General features: G+C 49.8%; 1 protein-coding gene across 1 annotated transcript in view; it reads left to right on the top strand.

Moving 5' to 3' along the window:
* Positions 1-21,393, top strand: part of DOCK10 (dedicator of cytokinesis 10) — a 243,408-nt gene that overhangs the window by 46,884 nt on the left and 175,131 nt on the right. Inside the window, exon 2 of the mRNA XM_064152795.1 lies at positions 9,574-9,693. Within this exon, the coding sequence (XP_064008865.1) occupies positions 9,574-9,693 (120 nt within the window). The remainder of the gene's footprint in view (positions 1-9,573; positions 9,694-21,393) is intronic.

The raw sequence follows: 21,393 nt of genomic DNA, 5'->3' as shown, positions 1-21,393 counted from the left end.
CTGCATAGACACAGAGGAGAAGTGTGTTGTTTTCTTCTTACCTTAAATATTTGGCAAGTGCTAGGCACTAGATCATAGAATTATGGAATGGTTTAGGTTGGAATGGTTACACAGTCCAGCCCCTCCACAGTTCCACAGGTTGCTCAGAGTCCTATCCAGGCTGACCTGGAATATTTTCAGGGATGGGGCATCTACCAGCTCTCTGGGTGTGCTAGTTTGAAGCAGGCTAGAATGTTTTGGTGAGAAGAACTAGATTAGGGGCTGTGTAAGGAAAACAAGGCTGATGGCTACTTGGCTCATAGGCTTGCTGAGAGGTATGAAAACAAAAAGCAAAACATAGATAATCACTCCCTCTTCTGCTGCTGGCGAGCTTGGAGCTGCATCTCTCTTCTAACCTCACCCTCTATTTTCTAATCCACTTTGCTTCCCAACCCCCTGGCCAAACCTCCATTCTTCCTTGGGACTGGGGTAAGGTTGAGAGGGGTAAGGGGAAGGTGCAGGGGTGGTTGGGAGCCCCTCCTGGGGACTCAGGTTTCTGGGAGGGCTGCTGTGTTTCTGTATTGCCTTTTACCTTGCCTATTCCTGTCTATAACTGTATATACTGTAACTATCTGCTTGTATACAACTCCCTGAAGGCAGGCTGTAGCCAGCTGGGGTTGGTCTCTTCTGCTAGGCAAACAGCAAGAGAAGGGGACACAGTCTCAAGCTGTGCCAGGACAGGTCTAGGCTGGATGTTAGGAGGAAGTTGTTGTCAGAGAGAGTGATTGGCATGGGAATGGGCTGCCCAGGGAGGTGGTGCAGTCGCTGTGCCTGGAGGTGTTCAAGAAAAGACTGAATGAGGCACTTAGTGCCATGGTCTGGTTGACTGGGTAGGGCTGGTTGATAGGTTGGACTGGATGAGCTTGGGGGTCTCTTCCAACCTGGTTGATTCTGTGATTCTATATTGTGCTAGCTGTAAATGTAAGCTTCATTCATATTTCCAGAGACAGCTGAGTCTGGTCTGGGTGATTTCTATACTGGGGGGAGGGGGTGCAGGGAACACCCAAACCATCACATCCTTTATGGGCAACATGATGATGCATACACCTACGTGCCCATGGATATGCTTTCCTGGTTCAGAAAGTTCTGCAGGTGTGTGATCATGATGGAAGAGCAGAATTCAGGATCCACTGATGACTCAAGTCGTGAGTAGCCTGAACCACCCCATCGGTGGGAATCGAACCCTTTAGCAGTCAGAGAGAGAGCTTTGTGAGGCCTTGTGCTTTCAGAATTCATAATGAAAGCAGAGATGGATTCTAACTTGAGAAGTAAAAGGTTAGTAGAAAAGAGTAGGTCACTCCCAGCTGCCTGAGCACAGCTCTCTGTGGTTTGAGCAGCCGTAACCCTGGCCGCCGGTCGGTTGGCTTGCTGGAGATGTTACACATCTGCATGCCACAAAGCCTCTGGTAGCTGCAGTTGGCCCAGCACTTACAGGCAAAATGGACAGAGCAGGGTCCATATTTCAAGCAATTCTTGCACTGTATTCTCTTACAGTAACTTTTAAAGCTGGAAAATATGCCAAGTAGCTTTTCATCCCCAAAACAATGGCAGCTTCCAAGGTAAGCAAATAGGATCCATCCCATCCCAGCTATGTTTGTACACAGTAAGTCTCCTTTAGCCAAGCAAAATCCCTTATTGGTGTCAATCAGGATTTTCTTAGAGTAAAGAGGCTTTAATGAATGAAAATGACTTCTCACTTCCTTTATTCCCAGCAACATCTTCTGCAGGTTTTCTCTGTTAAGCCAATAGGTACTGCAGTGCTTTGAAAATCCATTTCTGGATCACTGGGAACTTGGGGGACCTGAGTCTCCCTCTGATTCCTTGTCCTTCTTTTCTGCATCAGAATCTTGTGGGAACCAGCAGTTCCCTTAACAACGTTTATTAGCATGTTGGCTTCACCATGGACACTGAGGAGTGTCACAGTTGTGCAGGACAGCCCCAAAAGGCTGGCTGCTGGGTCCTTTCCAAGTGCAATTCTCTAAGGTGTGCTAAAAGATTCAACACATTAAACGTGTTTAGACCTGATGATGAATGTGTTTTAGGGTAGAAATGGGGAGGGGGGAATGGTGCCACAGAAAACTTCCTTTGTACCATTACTTTAATAAATCTGTTGACTGTGAATCACAGACTGAGCCAAATGTGACTTGGCCACAGTTTGACTGCAAATGGGTGCCTGAGAGGCCAAGCAACATAAAACACAAGCCCTGTGAGGAGAGGCTGAGGCAGATGGGGTTATTTAGCCCTGAGAAGAGGAGGCTCAGGGGTGTCCTCATTGCTGTCTACAGCTACCTGAGGGGAGGTTGCATGGTCTAGTATGGATAGGGCTGGGTGCTAGCTTGAACTGGATGATCTTGGAGGTCTCATTCAACCTGGTTGATTCTATGATGTGTATGGTGCCAGAGATGGTGTTTAACTGGGGAAAGGAAAGAGGAAGTGTGAGAAGCACTTCAGGTTGATCTCATCCCAGAAGGTAATTTTGTTTGCTGTTGTGAGCTTTAGTAGAACTGGGCTTGGTTAACAGGATCATTGAGAAGTCCTACAAGTGAAGCAAGGCCATGCTGTTGTTTCAGTAAGTGGCCCTTTCTCCTGCAGGGCTGCCCACTTCAAATGTCTGCTGGAATGAATTACAGTTCTGGACAGGCCAAAGCTTGAATGAAGCAAGAAGTTGCCTTGAGCAACCTGCTCTAGTGGGAGGTGTCCCTGCCTATGGCGGGGGGTTGGAGCTGGATGATCCTTGAGGTACCTTCCTACCTAAACCATTCTATGATTCTATAAGCAGGGAGGTCATTCTGCCCCTGTACTCTGCACTGGTTAGACCACACCTTGAGTGCTGTGTCCAGTTCTGGGCCCCCCAGTTTAGGAGGGACATTGAGATGCTTGAGCGTGTCCAGAGAAGGGCGACGAGGCTGGGGAGAGGCCTTGAGCACAGCCCTACGAGGAGAGGCTGAGGGAGCTGGGATTGGTTAGCCTGGAGAAGAGGAGGCTCAGGGCAGACCTTATTGCTGTCTGCAACTACCTGAGAGGAGGTTGTGGCCAGGAGGAGGTTGCTCTCTTCTCTCAGGTGGCCAGCACCAGAACGAGAGGACACAGCCTCAAGCTGTGCCAGGGGAGATTTAGGCTGGAGGTGAGGAGAAAGTTCTTCACTGAGAGAGTCATTGGACACTGGAATGGGCTGCCCGGGGAGGTGGTGGAGTCGCCGTCCCTGGAGCTGTTCAAGGCAGGACTGGACGTGGCACTTGGTGCCATGGTCTGGCCTTGAGCTCTGTGCTAAAGGGTTGGACTTGATGATCTGTGAGGTCTCTTCCAACCCTGATGATACTGGGATACTGTGAAGTCAGAGTCTTGCTTAATCCTAACCCCTCTGGCTATCACAATTCTTTTTTACTCTTCTCATGAGCATGCATTAAATACTCCCTGTTAGGAAAATAGCTTAGTCTTTTTTACTGAGGTCTGTCAGCTTAAAGTCTTGCTGTGCAGCTGTTTCTTTAATTTACTACTTCCTGAGATGGGGAAGAGAAGAAATTAAGCATCTGTATTAAATTCAGTAACTCTTAGATACTCAGGATTTGGTGTCTGGGAATAATACACCATTATAGCATTAGAAATTTGGTGTCATTTGTTTATAGGATGGGGAATTGCTTGGGATAACCATCCAGAGAATACTGGGCTGAGCTACATCATTTCCTCCTTTAGTGAGTTCTCATAGAAATATGGCTTCAGGATGATGATACAGAAGTAAATTTAACCTGTAATTAAGAAAAGAAGATGAGTGCTAGCATCAGGACACAATATCTGCACAGCTGGAGGCAAGCCAGGTACCATAACTATTCCTGTCAAATAATTTCTTGGGGTTATTTTTAGTTAGAATGGACTAAAGTCACACAATAGAATCATGAAATCAACCAGGTTGGAAGTGACCTCCAAGCTCATCCAGGCCAACCTAGCACCCAGCCCTAGGCAATCAACCAGACCATGGCACTAAGTGCCCCAGCCAGGCTTTTCTTCAACACCTCCAGGGACAGTGCCTCCACCACCTCCCTGGGCAGCCCATTCCAATGCCAATCACTCTCTCTGGCAACAACTTCCTCCTCACATCCAGCCTAGATCTCCTCTGGCATGGCTTGAGACTGTGTCCTCTTCTGTTGCTGCTTGCCTGGCAGAAGAGCCCAACCCCACCTGTCTACAGCCTCCCTCCAGGTAGTTGTAGGCAGCAATGTGGTCTGCCCTGAGCCTCCTCTTCTGCAGGCTGCACACCCCCAGCTCCCTCAGCCTCTCCTCACAGGGCTCTGCTCCAGGCCCCTCCCCAGCTTTGTTGCCCTTCTCTGGACACCTTCCAGCATCTCAACATCTCTCTTGAATTGAGGAGCCCAGAACTGGACACAGCACTCAAGGGGTGTCCTGAGCAGTGCTGAGCACAGGGGCAGAAGAACCTCCCTTGTCCTGCTGCCCACACTGCTCCTGAGCCAGCCCAGGATGCCATTGGCTCTGCTGCCCACCTGGGCACTGCTGCCTCATCTTCAGCTCCTCTCTCCCAGCACCCCCAGCTCCCTCTCTGCCTGGCTGCTCTCAGCCACTCTGTCCCCAGCCTGTAGTGCTGCTTGGGGTTGTTGTGGCCAAAGTATAGAAGCCTGCACTTGGCCTTGTTCAACCTCATCCCATTGGCCTCTGGCCACCCATCCAGCCTGGCCAGGTTCTGTACCCAGATCAAGATGATGGTGTCACTGCTGGGGTCTGGGCTGTTTCACCCCTCTGAAATTCCATGGTGATTATCTCTCTGAAGTGTTGGGTGTCTCTTGAAGAGCTCCTCAAAGGAGTTTGGGAAGGTTAGCTCAACAACACAGAGCACTACCCTGCACTTCAGAGTGTGCAGTAGAGGGTTCTGCTGCGCTTGTTGTAGCAGGTGAGGAGGTGGAGATGCTTTTTTACTAAATATGTCCACAGTGGGCTCAGTACAGCTCCATGGGATTCACTGCTCAGTACAGCTCCATGGGATTCACTGCTCAGTGCAGCTCCATGGGATTCACTGCTCAGTACAGCTCCGTGGGATTCACTGCTCAGTACAGCTCCGTGGGATTCACAGCTCAGTACAGCTCCATGGGATTCACTGCTCACTACAGCTCCGTGGGATTCACTGCTCAGTACAGCTCCGTGGGATTCACTGCTCAGTACAGCTCCATGGGATTCACTGCTCACTACAGCTCCGTGAGATTCCCTACTCAGTACAGCTCCGTGGGATTCACTGCTCAGTACAGCTCCGTGGGATTCACTGCTCAGTACAGCTCCGTGGGATTCACTGCTCACTACAGCTCCGTGAGATTCCCTACTCAGTACAGCTCCGTGAGATTCCCTACTCAGTACAGCTCCGTGGGATTCACTGCTCAGTACAGCTCCGTGGGATTCACTGCTCAGCACAGCTCCTTGTAATTTACTACTCAGCACAGCTCCATGTGGTTCACTACTCAGTACAGCTCCATGTAATTTACTACTCAGCACAGCTCCATGTGGTTCACTACTCAGCACAGCTCCATGTGGTTCACTACTCAGCACAGCTCCATGTGGTTCACTACTCAGCACAGCTCCATGTGGTTCACTACTCAGCACAGCTCCATGTAATTTACTACTCAGCACAGCTCCATGTAATTTACTACTCAGCACAGCTCCATGTGGTTCACTACTCGAGATAGAGCACATAAAAAGCACTCCAAAAACACAAGACAGCATAATTTGATCTTGGCACAGCTGGCTGGGTTGGGCTGCTTCCAGAAAGAACAGACACATTAAACTGAGAGGAGGCAGCACTATAGTTATTAAAATAGCTTCAAATCAGCCCTGCTCATCTTCAGATCTCTGTGAGTGTTCACAGGGAGGAATTTGCTCATCTCAACACTGTTGCTGCTCTCTGCTTGTGGGAACAACACAGAGCAGTCGTTCCTTGCCTTCTGGAGATAAACCATTAACTAAACCAGTTGCCAGTGGGGTGCTGAGCTTTCCCAAATCCAAAGTGCTGCCTCTGCAGAGGATGAAGTAAGCATCCACATTGTGTAGTCCGAAGGTTTGTAAGGACATGCAGAGTTGGTGAAGAGAGGCATCGCATTCGTTACGCTGTCCTGCTCTGTGCTGGGAGGGAATGGATCAGGTCATCTCTACAGTCAGTGTACTGACGAGGAGGGGCTGTGGCATCTCTGATTTGTGGGAGTTGGTACTGTCCAGAATATTGCATATCTTAGGGGATTTTGCTGTTGTGCCATAGAAGAAAGAACAACATTTATGGTGATGGTTTCCTATTGATTCAATGACAAATGCTGAAGTGCTTGAGCACTGACAAGTTTTGGAGTGATTCCATTGATGTGATCTCTGCTTAGATGAGTAAACTTTCTGCTGAGGCTTCTCTGTTAACATCTGCTGAAAGGTTTCCATCAGATCATGCACTTTGCAGCACTGAGAACAAGGGAATTAGTGCTGGGAACAGCAGTGTTCATATGCTCACTCTGCATCTCTGCTTCAGGGGTTTCTGCAGTTGCATTCCTGTCTTGTGTGAATGACCTTGCAGCTGTCGAGGAGAAGTTTCCCCTGGAGTGTTTTGGGCAGCTTTCCAAGTGCTGTGGGTTTCTGAAGAGAAAAGAGAGGCCAGCGTGACACAGCTCCCCCTGACTCCACCTGCATCTGAACATCTGTGTGATGCTAGTTTTGGGGGAGGTTGAGCTTCACAGGGGTTTCCAGGGGGAAGAAGGATTGCCTCTTCATTCTGCCAATCTGTCCTGGTCTGGAGGGTGCCAGGTTACTGCAGTCCCAGCAAGAAGGGTGGTTTCCGTTGGTGCAGAGAACAAGCAAATGCTGTGCATTTGCATGGAATTTCCCCTTATTGTAAGAGAAGTTCTAGGATTTGTGGAATCTCCCAGCTCTTTCTTAGTGTGTGACTGAACTCATGAAGTTTTAGTCTGTGGTTTCACTAGGAAGGTAGCATCCTGGCCTGGCTCAAGAGCAGTGTGGGCAGCAGGACAAGGGAGGTTCTTCTGCCCCTGTGCTCAGCACTGCTTAGGCCACAGCTTGAGTGCTGTGTCCAGTTCTGGGCTTCTCAGTTCAAGAGAGATGTTGAGGTGCTGGAAGGTGTTGAGAGAAGGGCAGCAAGGCTGGTGAGGGGCCTGGAGCAGAGCCCTGTGAGGAGAGGCTGAGGGAGCTGGGGGTGTGCAGCAGGAGTCTCAGGGCAGACCTCATTGCTGTCTGCAACTCCCTGAAGGGAGGCTGTAGCCAGGTGGGGTTGGGCTCTTCTGCCAGGCAAGCAGCAAGAGAAGAAGGGGACAGAGTCTGAAGTTGTGCCAGAGGAGGTCTAGGCTGGCTGTGAGTAGCAAGTTGTTGGCAGAGAGAGTGATTGGCACTGGAATGGGCTGCCCAGGGAGGTGGTGGAGTGGCTGTGCCTGGAGGTGTTGAAGCCAAGCCTGGCTGAGGCACTTAGTGCCATGGTCTGGTTGCTTGTGTAGGGCTGGGTGCTAGGTTGGCCTGGATGTGCTTGGAGGTCTCTTCCAGCCTAAACCATTTTATGAGAGTGAGCTGTGCATAGTGAGATGGTTGGATGAGCCTATTGTGTTTCTGTGGGGAACAGCAGACTGAAACCTCACTGAGGATCATGCTTGCTGGTCAACCTGAGTGCTTCTTGAGCAGGACTGGATGGTTGTACATCAGCTGGCACTATCCAGGGTCAAGTGCCAGCTTCAGACAGCCTACGGCGACATAGTTGGGTTGATATAAAATCTGCTGTGTCGTAGCAGGGTGCTGTGTCTTAAACATCTCACTAGTACACAGCTCTGTCACAGCACAGAGCAAGAGCAATGGGAAACTGCAACCTACTTAAGGTCTGCTCTTGCATCAGGCTGCAGAAGTGCTCTGAAGAATCATTTCTGTGTTTGTTTTGCACTGGTGTCCTCTTTCTCTCTCTTCACCTGTGTTTCTGTCCCATCCAGCAGTTCTCCTGCCCTTTCTCGTTAGTCTTCCTGATGCTGAAGTGTTTGGATTAAGCTGATGTCACCCTGGTACATGACTCTTCACTTCATGTATTCTAGTGTGTCAGATGGGCTTCTCACTTTATGGTTTTGGGTTGAGTCTCCAGGCAGTGTGACTTGACATTTGTTTGGCTCTTCCTGTGATGGTTTCTTAACTTTCCCCCTCTTCTGAACAATAATAATACTAATATGATGATCCTAATCCAACTACTGATGAGAAATCATAGAGATGGGTGACAGACAGTCTATCCCAGGAGCAAAACCTTGGATGAGTACCAAGTAAAGCAGTGAAGTGGCATTCTCAAAGTACCACCTGCTCAAGAGGTGGGGCTGTGTAAAACACTGAAGACATTAGTAAGTCTTGGGCAGAGTCCAATGGGATGGGGTTCAATAGCTCCAAGTGCAGGGTGCTGCACTTTGGCCACAGCAACCCCATGGAGAGATACAGGCTGGGGTCAGAGTGGCTGGAGAGCAGCCAGAAAGAGAGGGATCTGGGGGTGCTGATTGATACCTGCCTGAACATGAGCCAGCAGTGTGCCCAGGTGGCTAAGAGAGCCAGTGGCATCCTGGCCTGCATCAGGAATGGTGTGGTCAGCAGGAGCAGGGAGGTCATTCTGCCCCTGTACTCTGCACTGATTAGACTACACCTTGAGTGCTGTGTTCAGTTCTGGGCCCCCCAGTTTAGGAGGGACATTGAGATGCTTGAGCGTGTCCAGAGAAGGGCGACGAGGCTGGGGAGAGGCCTTGAGCACAGCCCTACGAGGAGAGGCTGAGGGAGCTGGGATTGGTTAGCCTGGAGAAGAGGAGGCTCAGGGGAGACCTTATTGCTGTCTACAACTACCTGAGGGGAGGTTGTGGCCAGGAGGAGGTTGCTCTCTTCTCTCAGGTGGCCAGCACCAGAACGAGAGGACACAGCCTCAGGCTGTGCCAGGGGAGATCTGGGCTGGAGGTGAGGAGAAAGTTCTTCCCTGAGAGAGTCATTGGACACTGGAATGGGCTGCCCGGGGAGGTGGTGGAGTCGCCGTCCCTGGAGCTGTTCAAGGCAGGATTGGACGTGGCACTTGGTGCCATGGTCTGGCCTTGAGCTCTGTGCTAAAGGGTTGGACTTGATGATCTGTGAGGTCTCTTCCAACCCTGATGATACTGTGATACTATGAAGTTACTTATCCTCAAACACATTAGCTCAAAACCATATCTACACTCAGTTCAAGTTGTGTCCATCTGTCTCAATGCATGTGTTTGTGGAGAGAGTATTCCTCAGAGACACAGGCAGGAAAATATGATGGTTTAGCTGACAGATTGCTCTGGAGTTTTCAGATGGAGAGTGACTGTTAGAGCTGGCCCAGCTTCCACCGTTCCTAAATGAGTTCACCTGAATCAGGCTGGGAAGAATGGGGAAGGGAAAAAAAGTTATTCATACTTAGGTGTTAAAAAAAGGGGGAAATGCATCAGCTCTCAGTGTTCAAAGAGAGCAGAAGGTAAATTTGAGCACAGAGAAGTTACCTGATCTTCTTCCTTTGTCTTTTTTTTCCCACAGCAGGAAAAACCCAAACTTTTGGAGCCTTTGGATTATGAAGCTGTTATCAGTGAGATTGAAAAAAATATTGGAGATAACCAGTTCAAGGACCTGATCCTCTTCCCTGACGATGACTTTTCAGTAAGTACAGCACAAATAGACCTGTTCAGCATCTTTATTGATGATCTGGACCAGGGGATTGAGTCCGGCAGCAGTAAGTTTGCACATGACACCAGGCACAGTTGTGGATCTGTTGAAGGGTAGGAGAGCCCTGCAGAGGGACCTGGCCAGGTTGGATGGGTGGGCAGAGGCCAATGGGATGAGACTGAACAAGGCCAAGTGCAGGCTTCTACACTTTGGCCACAACAACCCCAAGCTGCACTACAGGCTGGGGACAGAGTGGCTGAGAACAGCCAGGCAGAGAGGGAGCTGGGGGTGCTGGGAGAGAGGAGCTGAAGCTGAGGCAGCAGTGCCCAGGTGGGCAGCAGAGCCAATGGCATCCTGGGCTGGCTCAGGAGCAGTATGGGCAGCAGGACAAGGGAGGTTCTTCTGCCCCTGTGCTCAGGCCACAGCTTGAGTGCTGTGTCCAGTTCTGGGCTCCTCAATTCAAGAGAGATGTTGAGGTGCTGGAAGGTGTCCAGAGAAGGGCAGCAAGGCTGGGGAGGGGCCTGAAGGAGAGGCTGAGGGAGCTGGGGGTGTGCAGCCTGCAGAAGAGGAGGCTTAGGGCAGAGCTCATTGCTGCCTACAACTACCTGAAGGGAGGCTGTAGCCAGGTGGGGTTGGTCTCTTCTGCCAGGCAAGCAGCAACAGAAGAAGGGGACAGAGTCTGAAGTTGTGTCAGGGGAGGTCTAGGCTGGATGTTAGGAGGAAGTTGTTGTCAGAGAGAGTGATTGGCATTGGAATGGGCTGCCCAGGGAGGCGTTGAAGCCAAGCCTGGATGAGGCACTTAGTGCCATGGTCTGGTTGATTGGACAGGGCTGGGTGCTAGGTTGGCCTGGATGATCTTGGAGGTCTCTTCCAACCTGTTTGATTCTATGATGCTGCAGGAAACAAATTACATCACTGCTGCCTCAAAAGACACTGCGCAGTTCAGGTCTGACTTTCTCTATGGACATTACTTAGTCTCTTCCAAGCTGGTTGATTCTATGGTAGATTTGTCTGTTCATCTGTTTATTTAACCTTCATTGCTACAGCTTCAGAGACAGAATTTGCCCAAGGGCTGATATTTTCCTAATTTATGTATGATTTACTTCCCTCCCTCCAAATTAGCTCTAGTTTTTGCCTCTGACATTTATGTATGAGTGAATTTACTGTTCAGGATTGGATAAAGCCCAAAGCTCTGTTTGTCCCTTAACAGACAATCATAGAATGGTTTAGGTTGGAAGGGACCTCAAGGATCAGACAGTTCCAGCCCCCTGCTGTAGGCAGGGACACCTCCCACTAGAACAGGTTGCTCAAGGCCTCATCCAACCTGACCTTCAACATCTCCAGGGAGGTTGTGGAGCACAGAAGCACCCAATGTGATCTTTGATCACATTGGGTGCTTCTGTGCTCCACAACCTCCCTGGGCAACCTGTGCCAGTGTCTCACCACCCTCACTGCAAACAACCCTTTCCTAACATCTACTTTCAATCTCCCCTCTGCCAGTTCAAACCCATTCCCCCTTGTCCTGTCATTACCAGACCTTGTCAATAGTCCCTCCCCAGCCTTCCTGTAGCCCCCTTCAGATACTGGAAGGCCACTGTAAGGTGTCCTCAAAGCCTTCTCTTCTCCATGCTGTAGAGCCCCAACTCTTGTATCCTGTCCTCATAGCAGAGCTGCTGCAGCCCTCTGAGCATCTTGGTGGCCTCCTGTTGTTCCATAATGTGTGCTTGACTGTTTGCTCAGCACAGGGGTAGTTTGGCCAGTGCTGGAATCTCTCCATACTCTAATAATCCTGTATGTTCACACTTCCATAACTCACAGCCAGTCTTTCTGTTCCTATTCTTTTCAATGGCTGCTGCAATCAGCCCATGATTCCCAGCCTTGTCCTTGGAGTCCTTTGTAAATGGCAGCTGTGACACATCTCCAGTCTGTGCCATTGTTGGTATTAAGTAGGATGTCATGAATCCCAATGGATTTTACTTTTGTTTGATTTTGAAGTTGTTTTAAGCTTTTCTCCTGTGGAGTTTGATATCTGGCATCCTGAGTGGTGAAGGATGCTGCTGCAGGCTCTCTTGGTGGGGTGCTGGCAGGCAGTGGGTGCTAGAGCCTGCAGCTTTGGGGCTGCCTAGCCTCATCCAGGATTCCCCATGGCAAGCTGTAGAGAAATGGAGCCTAAAGTCCAGGACAGCCTTCAGGCATCTGGGGAAGCATGTGGCCAAGCAAGCAAACTGGCAGAGTGCCTGCATCTTGTAGCAAGTTCCTCAAAATCAACCAGTCCCTGTAAAAGATGTAGGTTCTGATGAGCAGGCATTCTCTAATGGAAATAGATCTCAGGTTGCTGTGTGAGGGCTCCTCCCATCAGCTCCCAGCACTGCTGCTCTCCAGTGTGGCCCACTTAATCGAATCCTCTGCTTTGTTTCACTAAATGGCTCCATTTCCTTAGTGGCATTAACTGAGTTAATGTGCTCATGGGATTGAGAGAAAGCTAAGCAGAGTAGATTTCCTCCTCGTTGTTAATTCCTTTATCCATTTTGCACATTTGTGGATTTATGAAATTGAAATTTAGCATAACAAAGCTGCCTAGGCACAGAGTGTGCTGCCACAAAGCCTCTGAGCCCCTTGGTTTAGAGCAACTGAGCTCAATGTAGTGGAGCAAACGCCTTTGGTGAAGGAAGAATTCTGCCCCTACTGCCCAGGACCTGTGTCTGTTAATCTCTATTTTCATATCTTTATTTTCATTTCATTTTGAGCAGCTGCTGCTTGGCTTTTAGTAGCTACTTCTGGTTTGTTTCCTTTGTTATATGCTTTGCTGCACTTCTGAGGAAGGTGTTTAAATGAAAACCAAGATGGTGAGCAATGCTTAAAACAGATGAGAGAGGTGCATGTGCAGAGTCATAGAATCAACCAGGTTGGAAGAGACCTCCAAGATCATCCAGTCCAACCTAGCACCCAGCCCTAGCCAAACAACCAGACCATGGCACTAAGTGCCTCAGCCAGGCTTGACTTCACCACCTCCAGGCACGGTGACTCCACCACCTCCCTGGGCAGCCCATTCCAATGCCAATCACTCTCTCTGACAACAACTTCCTCCTCACATACAGCCTAGACCTCCCCTGGCACAACTTCAGACTGTGTCCCCTTCTTCTGTTGCTGCTTGCCTGGCAGAAGAGCCCAACCCCACCTGGCTACAGCCTCCCTTCAGGGAGTTATAGACAGCAATGAGCTCTGCCCTGAGACTCCTCTTCTGCAGGCTGTACACCCCCAGCTCCCTCAGCATCTGTGCTCACAGAAGAGCGGAGGCAGTGGTTGTTATAGTCCACATCCTTGCAATAAACACATCTTTCTTACCTCCAGACAGTAATAAGAGCCTGTGTCCCCAGACAGGGCTGCAGAGGTCTCAGAGCAGACAGTTTTTCAGCTGCAGAGTATCTATTCTTAGCCCTGCTGAAATGTCACCTGTGCACCAAAGCCTGGGTCAGCCATCTGAGTAGGAAGAGATCCATGCCTGACCGGATTAGGAGGAGCTCAGGCTGGCTCTGAGTGTTATTTAATGTGATAATGCCCCAGGAAATGGTGAGCACTCCTGTTTAACTCCTAATGATTACACTTTCCTCAGACTTTGTGGCTCGATGTCATTGTGGTCCCTGTGTGTTAGCACATCCCATGGGCAAGTCTCTACAGAGTCAAATCTTGCCAAAAGTATCAGCTGAGGTAGTGAGCATAAGGGAAAATGATGCTCTTAATAATGATGTCCTGTTGCTGGGGCTGTAGTATTTGCTTCAGGCGCCAGATGTGGGTCAGGTTTCATTGTAGGTGCTCTACTGTCTGGTCCTTTGTTTTGTCTCAGAGTTGCTTTTGTTCTTTGAATGCAAAGTTTGAGTTTCCTTGTTGCTTTCATATGAGCTGACATAGGGAGATCTTAAAATCAGTCAGGCTGATAGAGACCTCCAAGATCATCCAGGCCAACCTAGCACCCAGCCCTAGCCAGTCAACCGGACCGTAGCACTAAGTGCCTCATCCTGGCTTTGCTTCAACACCTCCAGGCACAGTGACTCCAGCACCTCCCTGGGCAGCCCATTCCAATGCCAATCACTCTCTCTGCCAACAACTTCCTCCTCACATCCAGCCTAGACCTGCTCTGGCACAACTTGAGGCTGTGTCTCCTTCTTCTGTTGCTGCTTGCCTGGCAGAAGAGACCAACCCCACCTGAATGAACTAATTAGTAGCAGCACAAGTTGTTGTGCAGCTTCTGGACATACTAAACTGAGATAAAATTATTTTACTTCTATGAAAACCTAGAGATGGTGTTGCGGAGGGCAGTAATAATTCGTGGCCGAGAAGAAAATTTATCAAAAATAGATTATTTTTTATTTTTACAAAACCCGCCCCCACAACTATATATACAAAGATTAATTTCGTTTGATAAACAGGTTCAGTTGCATGAGAATTCTACGAGGATACCATTAATAATCTGACTATATATATTTGGAAGTCAGTTTTTGGAAAAGGCTTTAGCTATTAATTAATAGCGGTTTCTTACTAAATTAAGCTAAGCCAAATAACTCACTCAGGCTGGCTCGTGCAGTCGGTCTTCCTCCTCCAGCGGCTACAGGAGTCGTTAAGAGTCGTTAAGGGTCGTTAGGCAGACAAAGGTGTGCCTAACACCAAGGCAAGTCCTTTGGTCTCTGCAGTCCAGGCACAGGAGAGTGAGCGAACTCGTCCAGGCACACGCAAAATCCAAAACGGGAACCCCAAAGGCGGGAAGACCCCCAATATTTATAACCTTGGCTAGACAAAGGGCAGAGTTACCACACTTTAGGCGCGAAAGCGCACGGCCAATCCCAGCCTGGCTCCAGCGCGGGAACTCACGGGGCAGTCGCCGCCCCCTTCTCGGCTGCAGGGCAGGCGAGGGGGGGGGAAACCAGGCGGCTTTTCCCCTTTCCCCCCGAAGTCCGGGCAGGAGAGGAATTTAGGGGTACAGGACTCCAGGACATCCCACCCCGGTGGTAACGAGCATCTTTGTCTAGAACTTGAGTGAGAGGTGATCCCCCTTCAATTTAGGAACCTATTAATATATATATATGGCTTAGCCTTTTCCAACATTAACAATACATTAATCGCCCCAACAATATTTAACAATACTTAACAAGGCTTAACAATAGCCCAAACAGTATTAATAAAGCTACACAGTCCATTTGAAGATTGCTCTGTTCCTGGTAGAGCAACCAAGTTCATGGCAGAGCCTTAGATGCTCTGAGTCCATGGCTGGAGGTCACAGTCCGTGGGTCCTGATGCCATCATCCACTGGCCACCCCGGTGATATGACTCCATCTCTCGTGTAGCTGGTTCTCCTTTTCCCAGGTGCTGGTCAGGTGGTCAGCAAATGGTCCTCTGCCTCGACCTTAACCTGTAAGGAGACAAAATCTGCCTCGGCCTATAAAGGCCAGGCTTGACAATTAATAATTGGGGACGATCCACCGTGCACTGATCCGGTGGCCTTTTGTACTGGGGCAGGTGGTCAGTGACCACGTGGCTCACCTAGGCAGCAGGTCTTTATTCTGGGGGCTTCTGTAGCTCTCCCCGTGACTGCTGACCATTAAAAGCTGCCGAGCCACTATTACACTAATTCAGTGTTTTGCCTCCCGTGTGGGAGACGAGAAAGGGTTAACCTTTCTGTCTGGGGACGAGCTGCAGTTCCCAGCGGGGGGGCTGCCGCTTCTGGGCGAGCAGCTCTGGGAGCCACCGCTGGGCGTGCCGCTGGCCCTAGGCTTCTGGCGGCTGCCTCTGGATTTTGCAGCCGATTGCTGAAGGCACCGCACTAGATCCTTCAGCTGCCAGTCTGCCAGCTGCCTTAAAACAGTCTTTGGTACCCCTAAAGTCAGGGCTTGTCTATACCAGCTGTTCTTTTCTCTGGGTCTCCAGTCACTCTGTTGGTCTCTGCCCCTTCCCCTCGGGGAGAAGCCTGCAAGACCCGTCCCCCTGGGGGGGCAGTCCTGCACTGGACGGACCTGCCTGCGCAGAGTCCTGGGATTTTCTGGGGGAGAAGCACGAGACTGTCTCTCCCCAGCCCCTTTTCCTTCAGGAGACCCAAACCCAAACTGCAGCCCGTGGGCATTCAAGTCAGTTAACAGTTCAGCCCAAGTCATTACGTGCTCTTTAGCACCATCGTTCTCTGCATTTTCTCCAAGCACACGTTCAATTTTCTCAACGTTCTTCATTAGTTGGATTTGCAGAGTTGCTGGCAAACCCTTCATAATAGGGTGCAGTCTCTCCGGGTCCACAGGGGCATAAAACGGGCAATCGTAATGTCCCTTATCATAGATAGCCTGGACACACGCAAGTCTGCGGAGAGCAGTGATGAGCTCAGAGGAGCTGGTGACCTTTAGTTCCGTCGGCTCCCCCCGGTAGGCTGGGCGGACACTGCTTGCCCAGTAGGCTATCCGGGCGGTGAGGCTGTGTGTCCCCTCGGGTTCACGTGTCAGGAACACATCGTCCCCCCAGTCTCCAGCAGCTTCCTGCGAGTCTAGAAGGACCCGGTCCCCACCGGCTCGGGACACTCGATACACATAGTCAGCGACTGAGTCCCCAGGATCTCTCGCATATTTGACTTGTAAGTCACTGAGCTGTGCATCTGTGAACTGTTTTTTGATCACGGTGGTCCCTGCAGCGCCTTTCCTGCCCTTCACGGACTCAATCCTTATAACAGGCAACACGTGCCTCTGCACCGCGGCGCCCTCCTCACCGGAGCTCTCTTCATCGCTAGCTACGGGAGAGTCCGGTCGGGACCTGCGCTTTCTGCGCGGCTTTGAGGCTTTCTGCCGCGCAGAGGCATGTGCAGAGGAATTCTCTGAGTCTCTGGCAGAGTCTTTTGTGCCTGGTTTCGGGGAACTCCTCTCCCCCGAAGAGCCCCTCGGGGCATTCTCTGCCTTTCTCCCCGATTCCCGCGAATCACTCCATTCAAATTCAGACACGGAGACCGAAGAGGTGGTGTCTGCAGGCGTTACAAGCCTTTCTTTCATCCGGGCAGTCAGTGCCGCGGTCAGGCTCTTTGTCTGCGCCAGCATGCTTTCCCAGATACTTTGGCATTTAGCTTTTTCGGCTAATAAATCCTTTTCCAAGGCCTGAATTCTTTTTTCATAATTTTCAAATTCGGCCAGAGTCTGGGTCACGACTGACCCCAGAACAACAGAGAAATGCTCCGTTGGAGACTCAGAAATCACAGGGTCTGAGCGCTCAGCTAATTTCTCCAGGATTTTCTCCGGATTTTTACAATTTTGCTGAGCCCAAATTAAATCAAGCCCTGTGATTAGGCATCCCTTTTCTTGTAGAAATTCTATGATTGAACTACCCTGCTCGCTGCGCCATAATGTTGCGGAGGGCAGTAATAATTCGTGGCCGAGAAGAAAATTTATCAAAAATAGATTATTTTTTATTTTTACAAAACCCGCCCCCACAACTATATATACAAAGATTAATTTCGTTTGATAAACAGGTTCAGTTGCATGAGAATTCTACGAGGATACCATTAATAATCTGACTATATATATTTGGAAGTCAGTTTTTGGAAAAGGCTTTAGCTATTAATTAATAGCGGTTTCTTACTAAATTAAGCTAAGCCAAATAACTCACTCAGGCTGGCTCGTGCAGTCGGTCTTCCTCCTCCAGCGGCTACAGGAGTCGTTAAGAGTCGTTAAGGGTCGTTAGGCAGACAAAGGTGTGCCTAACACCAAGGCAAGTCCTTTGGTCTCTGCAGTCCAGGCACAGGAGAGTGAGCGAACTCGTCCAGGCACACGCAAAATCCAAAACGGGAACCCCAAAGGCGGGAAGATCCCCAATATTTATAACCTTGGCTAGACAAAGGGCAGAGTTACCACACTTTAGGCGCGAAAGCGCACGGCCAATCCCAGCCTGGCTCCAGCGCGGGAACTCACGGGGCAGTCGCCGCCCCCTTCTCGGCTGCAGGGCAGGCGAGGGGGGGGGGAAACCAGGCGGCTTTTCCCCTTTCCCCCCGAAGTCCGGGCAGGAGAGGAATTTAGGGGTACAGGACTCCAGGACATCTGGTCATCCAGATGACATTGTCTCAGTACAGATCTGAAAGCAGCAGTATAGGAAAATCAACTAATTATCTGTATCTGCTCCAGAGTGTCTGGCTATGAGAGTTCAGACTTGTGCTCTTGTGGAGGAGGATTTGGAATTTCCTGACTGATGTTCACCTTGGAGACAAAGATAAACATTTTCCTAGTTCCCTCCTCCTGCCTTTTGTCTGTGCTCAAAGAAGGATGATGAAGGTGGTGAGGGGCCTGGAGCAGAGCCCTGTGAGGAGAGGCTGAGGGAGCTGGGGGTGTGCAGCCTGCAGAAGAGGAGGCTCAGGGCAGAGCTCATTGCCCTCCACAAGGGAAATTGTGGCCAGGTGGGGTTGGGCTCCTCTGCCAGGCAAGCAGCAACAGAAGAAGGGGACACAGCCTCAAGCTGTGCCAGGGAAGGTCTGGGCTGGATGTTAGGAGGAAGTTGTTGGCAGAGAGAGTGATTGGCATTGGAATGGGCTGCCCAGGGAGGTGGTGGAGTCACTGTGCCTGGAGGTGTTGAAGCAAAGCCTGGCTGAGGCACTTAGTGCCATGGTCTGGTTGATTGTCTAGGGCTGGGTGCTAAGTTGGGCTGGCTGAGCTTGGAAGTCTCTACCAGCCTGGTTGATTCTATGCTTCTAAGTTGTACCTGTTATAAAGATGCATTCTCTGGTTTTACTCTAGCCAGGGATAAGATGCTTTGCTCTATCTAGTTGTGCTTAATAACTCTTTAAACAAAACAAAAAACAAACAAACAAAACCCTCCCAGAACCCAAACTATTAATTCACGTAGAATCACAGAATGGTTTAGGTTGGAAGGGACCTCAAGGATCATTCAGTGCCACCCACCCCACCATAGGCAGGGACACCTCCCACTGGAACAAGTCACTCAAGGCCTCATCCAGCCTGGTCTTGAACATCTCCAGGCAGGGAGCAGCCACGACCTCCCTGGGCAACCTGTGCCAGTGTCTCACCACCCTCACTGCAAAGAACCCTTTTCTAACAGCTACTTTCAGTCTCCCCTCTGCCAGTTTAAACCCATTCCCCCTTGTCCTGTCATTACCAGACCTTGTCAATAGTCCCTCCCCAGACTTCCTGTAGTCCCCTTCAGATACTGGAAGGCCACTGTAAGGTGTCCTCAAAGACTTCTCTTCTCCAGGCTGTAGAGCTCCAACTCTTGTAGCCTGTCCTCAAAGCAGAGTTGCTGCAGCCCTCTGAGCATCTTTGTGGCCCTCCTCTGGACTGGCTCAAACACTTCCATGTCCTCCTTTTGTTGGGGGCTTCAGTTCCCCTTCTTGTTTTCCTAACAGTGCCTTGCTTGCTAAATTCCCTTCTGCCTGCCCCAACTCCAGCATCCCTTTGAGAAAATACATGTCAGTTCAGGTTCATTTTCCACTCTGTGACCTCATTGTCCTTCTGGTGCTGTGCTGTAATGGGCAGTGAACACTTCTGCAGCAGCACAGCAGCTGTGTGCTGGAAGGATCTGCAGAGCTTCACCAGAGCTCCCTGTCAGAGCTTGTACTGTGCTTCTTGGTGGTAGTAAGAGGGAGTTGATTGGTTTCCTGTTGTTGCACTCATGAAAGCACAGGCCCATTGGGGTTGCTGATCGGTTTGCAGCCTCACTGTTGTGCTGCTATGCTCATTCACCTTCTGTCCTCAGACCTGGTGTGCTAGTTTGAGCCTAGCTAGAATGTTTTGGTGAGAAGAATTAGATCACAGGCTGTGAAAAGGAAACAATGCTGCACTCATAGGCTTGCTGAGATGGGTAAGAACAAGAGCATAAATATAGGTAACAGAGTTGCTCTCTGGGCTTTATGGGACTAAACTTCTCTCTAACCTAACTTGCCATCTGTATGACTAATCCATCTGCTTCCTAACACCTCTGGTCAACCCTCCAGACTGCCTTGAGCATAAGACAAAGTCTTGGGTAAGGTAGAGGGGTGGGAGGAAGGTGGAAGGGTGGTTGGGAGTCCCTCCTGGGGACTCAGGTTTCTGGGAGGGCTGCTGTGTTTCTGTATTACTTTTTGACTTGTCTATTTCTGTATCTGTTGTAAATCTCTGCCTGTCTGTTGTGCTAAGCTGTAAATATGAAGCTGCACTCAGTTTCCAGAGCTGCTGAGTCTAGTCTGGGTGATTTTTCTTAGGGGAGGGGGAGGCAGGGAACACCCAAGCCATCACACTTGGTTTGATGGTTTGGGAGTTAACCACCCCCCCACTCTTATGAAATCCCCCAGACTAGACTCAGCTGAGCTGGAAGCTAAGGAATGAAGCTTTATATTCACAGCTTAGGACAAGATACTCACAGATATCTACAATATTTACAGATATCTACAATATTTACAGCTATAGGCAGAAATATACAAGTAAAAGGTAACACAGAAACACAACAGCCCTGCCAGAAACCTGAGTCCACAGGGTAGGCTCCCAACCACCATTCCACCTCCTTCTCAACCCCTCATCTTATCTCAGGTTTGCCTTATGTGCAAAGTGAGATGAGAGGATGGGCAAGGGGGGTTAGAAAGCAGAAGGATTAGTTACACACAAGCAGCTCCGTGCACCCACTGCAGCAGACACACACTCACACCCTTGCTCTCCCACTGTCTTATCTATGTTTGTGTTCCTGTTCTTCTCTATCTCAGCAAGCCTGTGAGTGCAGCAGCCATCACCACTGTTTCCTTTTCACAGCCTAGCATCTAATTCCTCTCACTAAAATATTCCAATTACCCTCAAACCAGCACACCTGGCCAGGCTCTCCCTGGGCAGCTAATTCCTATTTCTCACTTTTCTCCTCGAGGCCACAAAAGCAGAGTGACAAAGATCACATTGGGTGATCCCACTAGAACAGGTTGCTCAAAGCCTCATCCAACCTGGGACAAAGATCACATTGGGTGATCCCACTAGAACAGGTTGCTCAAAGCCTCATCCAGCCTGGCCTTGAGCATCTCCAGGGAGGTTGTGGAGCACAGAAGCACCCAATGTGATCGAAGATCACATTGGGTGCTTCTGTGCTCCACAACCTCCCTGGGCAACCTGTGCCAGCATCTCACCACCCTCACTGCAAACTTCTTTCTAATGCAGGTAGCAAAGCAATCCCTGTGTGAGCAAAGCACAACCTCTCACACCCAATGTGGTGTGTCGAGTGATGTGGCAAAATTTGTCCTTCAAAGATACTGTGAGATTGCTTTCTCTTCACCTTGCCCCTCACTCTGACCTCCTCAGTGAGCTCTGTGCTGGCACAGCAGCCAGCAGCCCACCTGAAGTTCTGGCACCAGCATTTGCATGGTGATATTTGTGCAGCAGAGCTGCACCTTAGCTGACTTTTAAGTTTGATGGACTAACTCATTGCAGGTTTTCATCATGTCAAGTAAATGTCTTCTAAGTCAGATGAAAATGGGGCTGAGTAGCTTTTCTTTAGAGAGCTGGAACCTGCATATTAACACAGACCAACCTTTCTGCCTGTGTGTGGTTAGCTCTTAGAAGCCTTTTCAGGAAGTAAATACTTTGGTTTTGATGCATCTGTCTAAAGACCTAACCACTTGTATCATGCTTTCAGACTAAAAGCTGTCTGAAATGTTAGCTAATGGAGTTTGAGCTATGTTTTCAGACACTAAACTCACCGTGTCAGTGGGACTTA

Source organism: Pogoniulus pusillus, chromosome 13, assembly GCF_015220805.1.
Source record: "Pogoniulus pusillus isolate bPogPus1 chromosome 13, bPogPus1.pri, whole genome shotgun sequence".
NCBI lineage: Eukaryota > Metazoa > Chordata > Aves > Piciformes > Lybiidae > Pogoniulus > Pogoniulus pusillus.
This window is presented reverse-complemented; position numbering and strand designations above follow the sequence as displayed.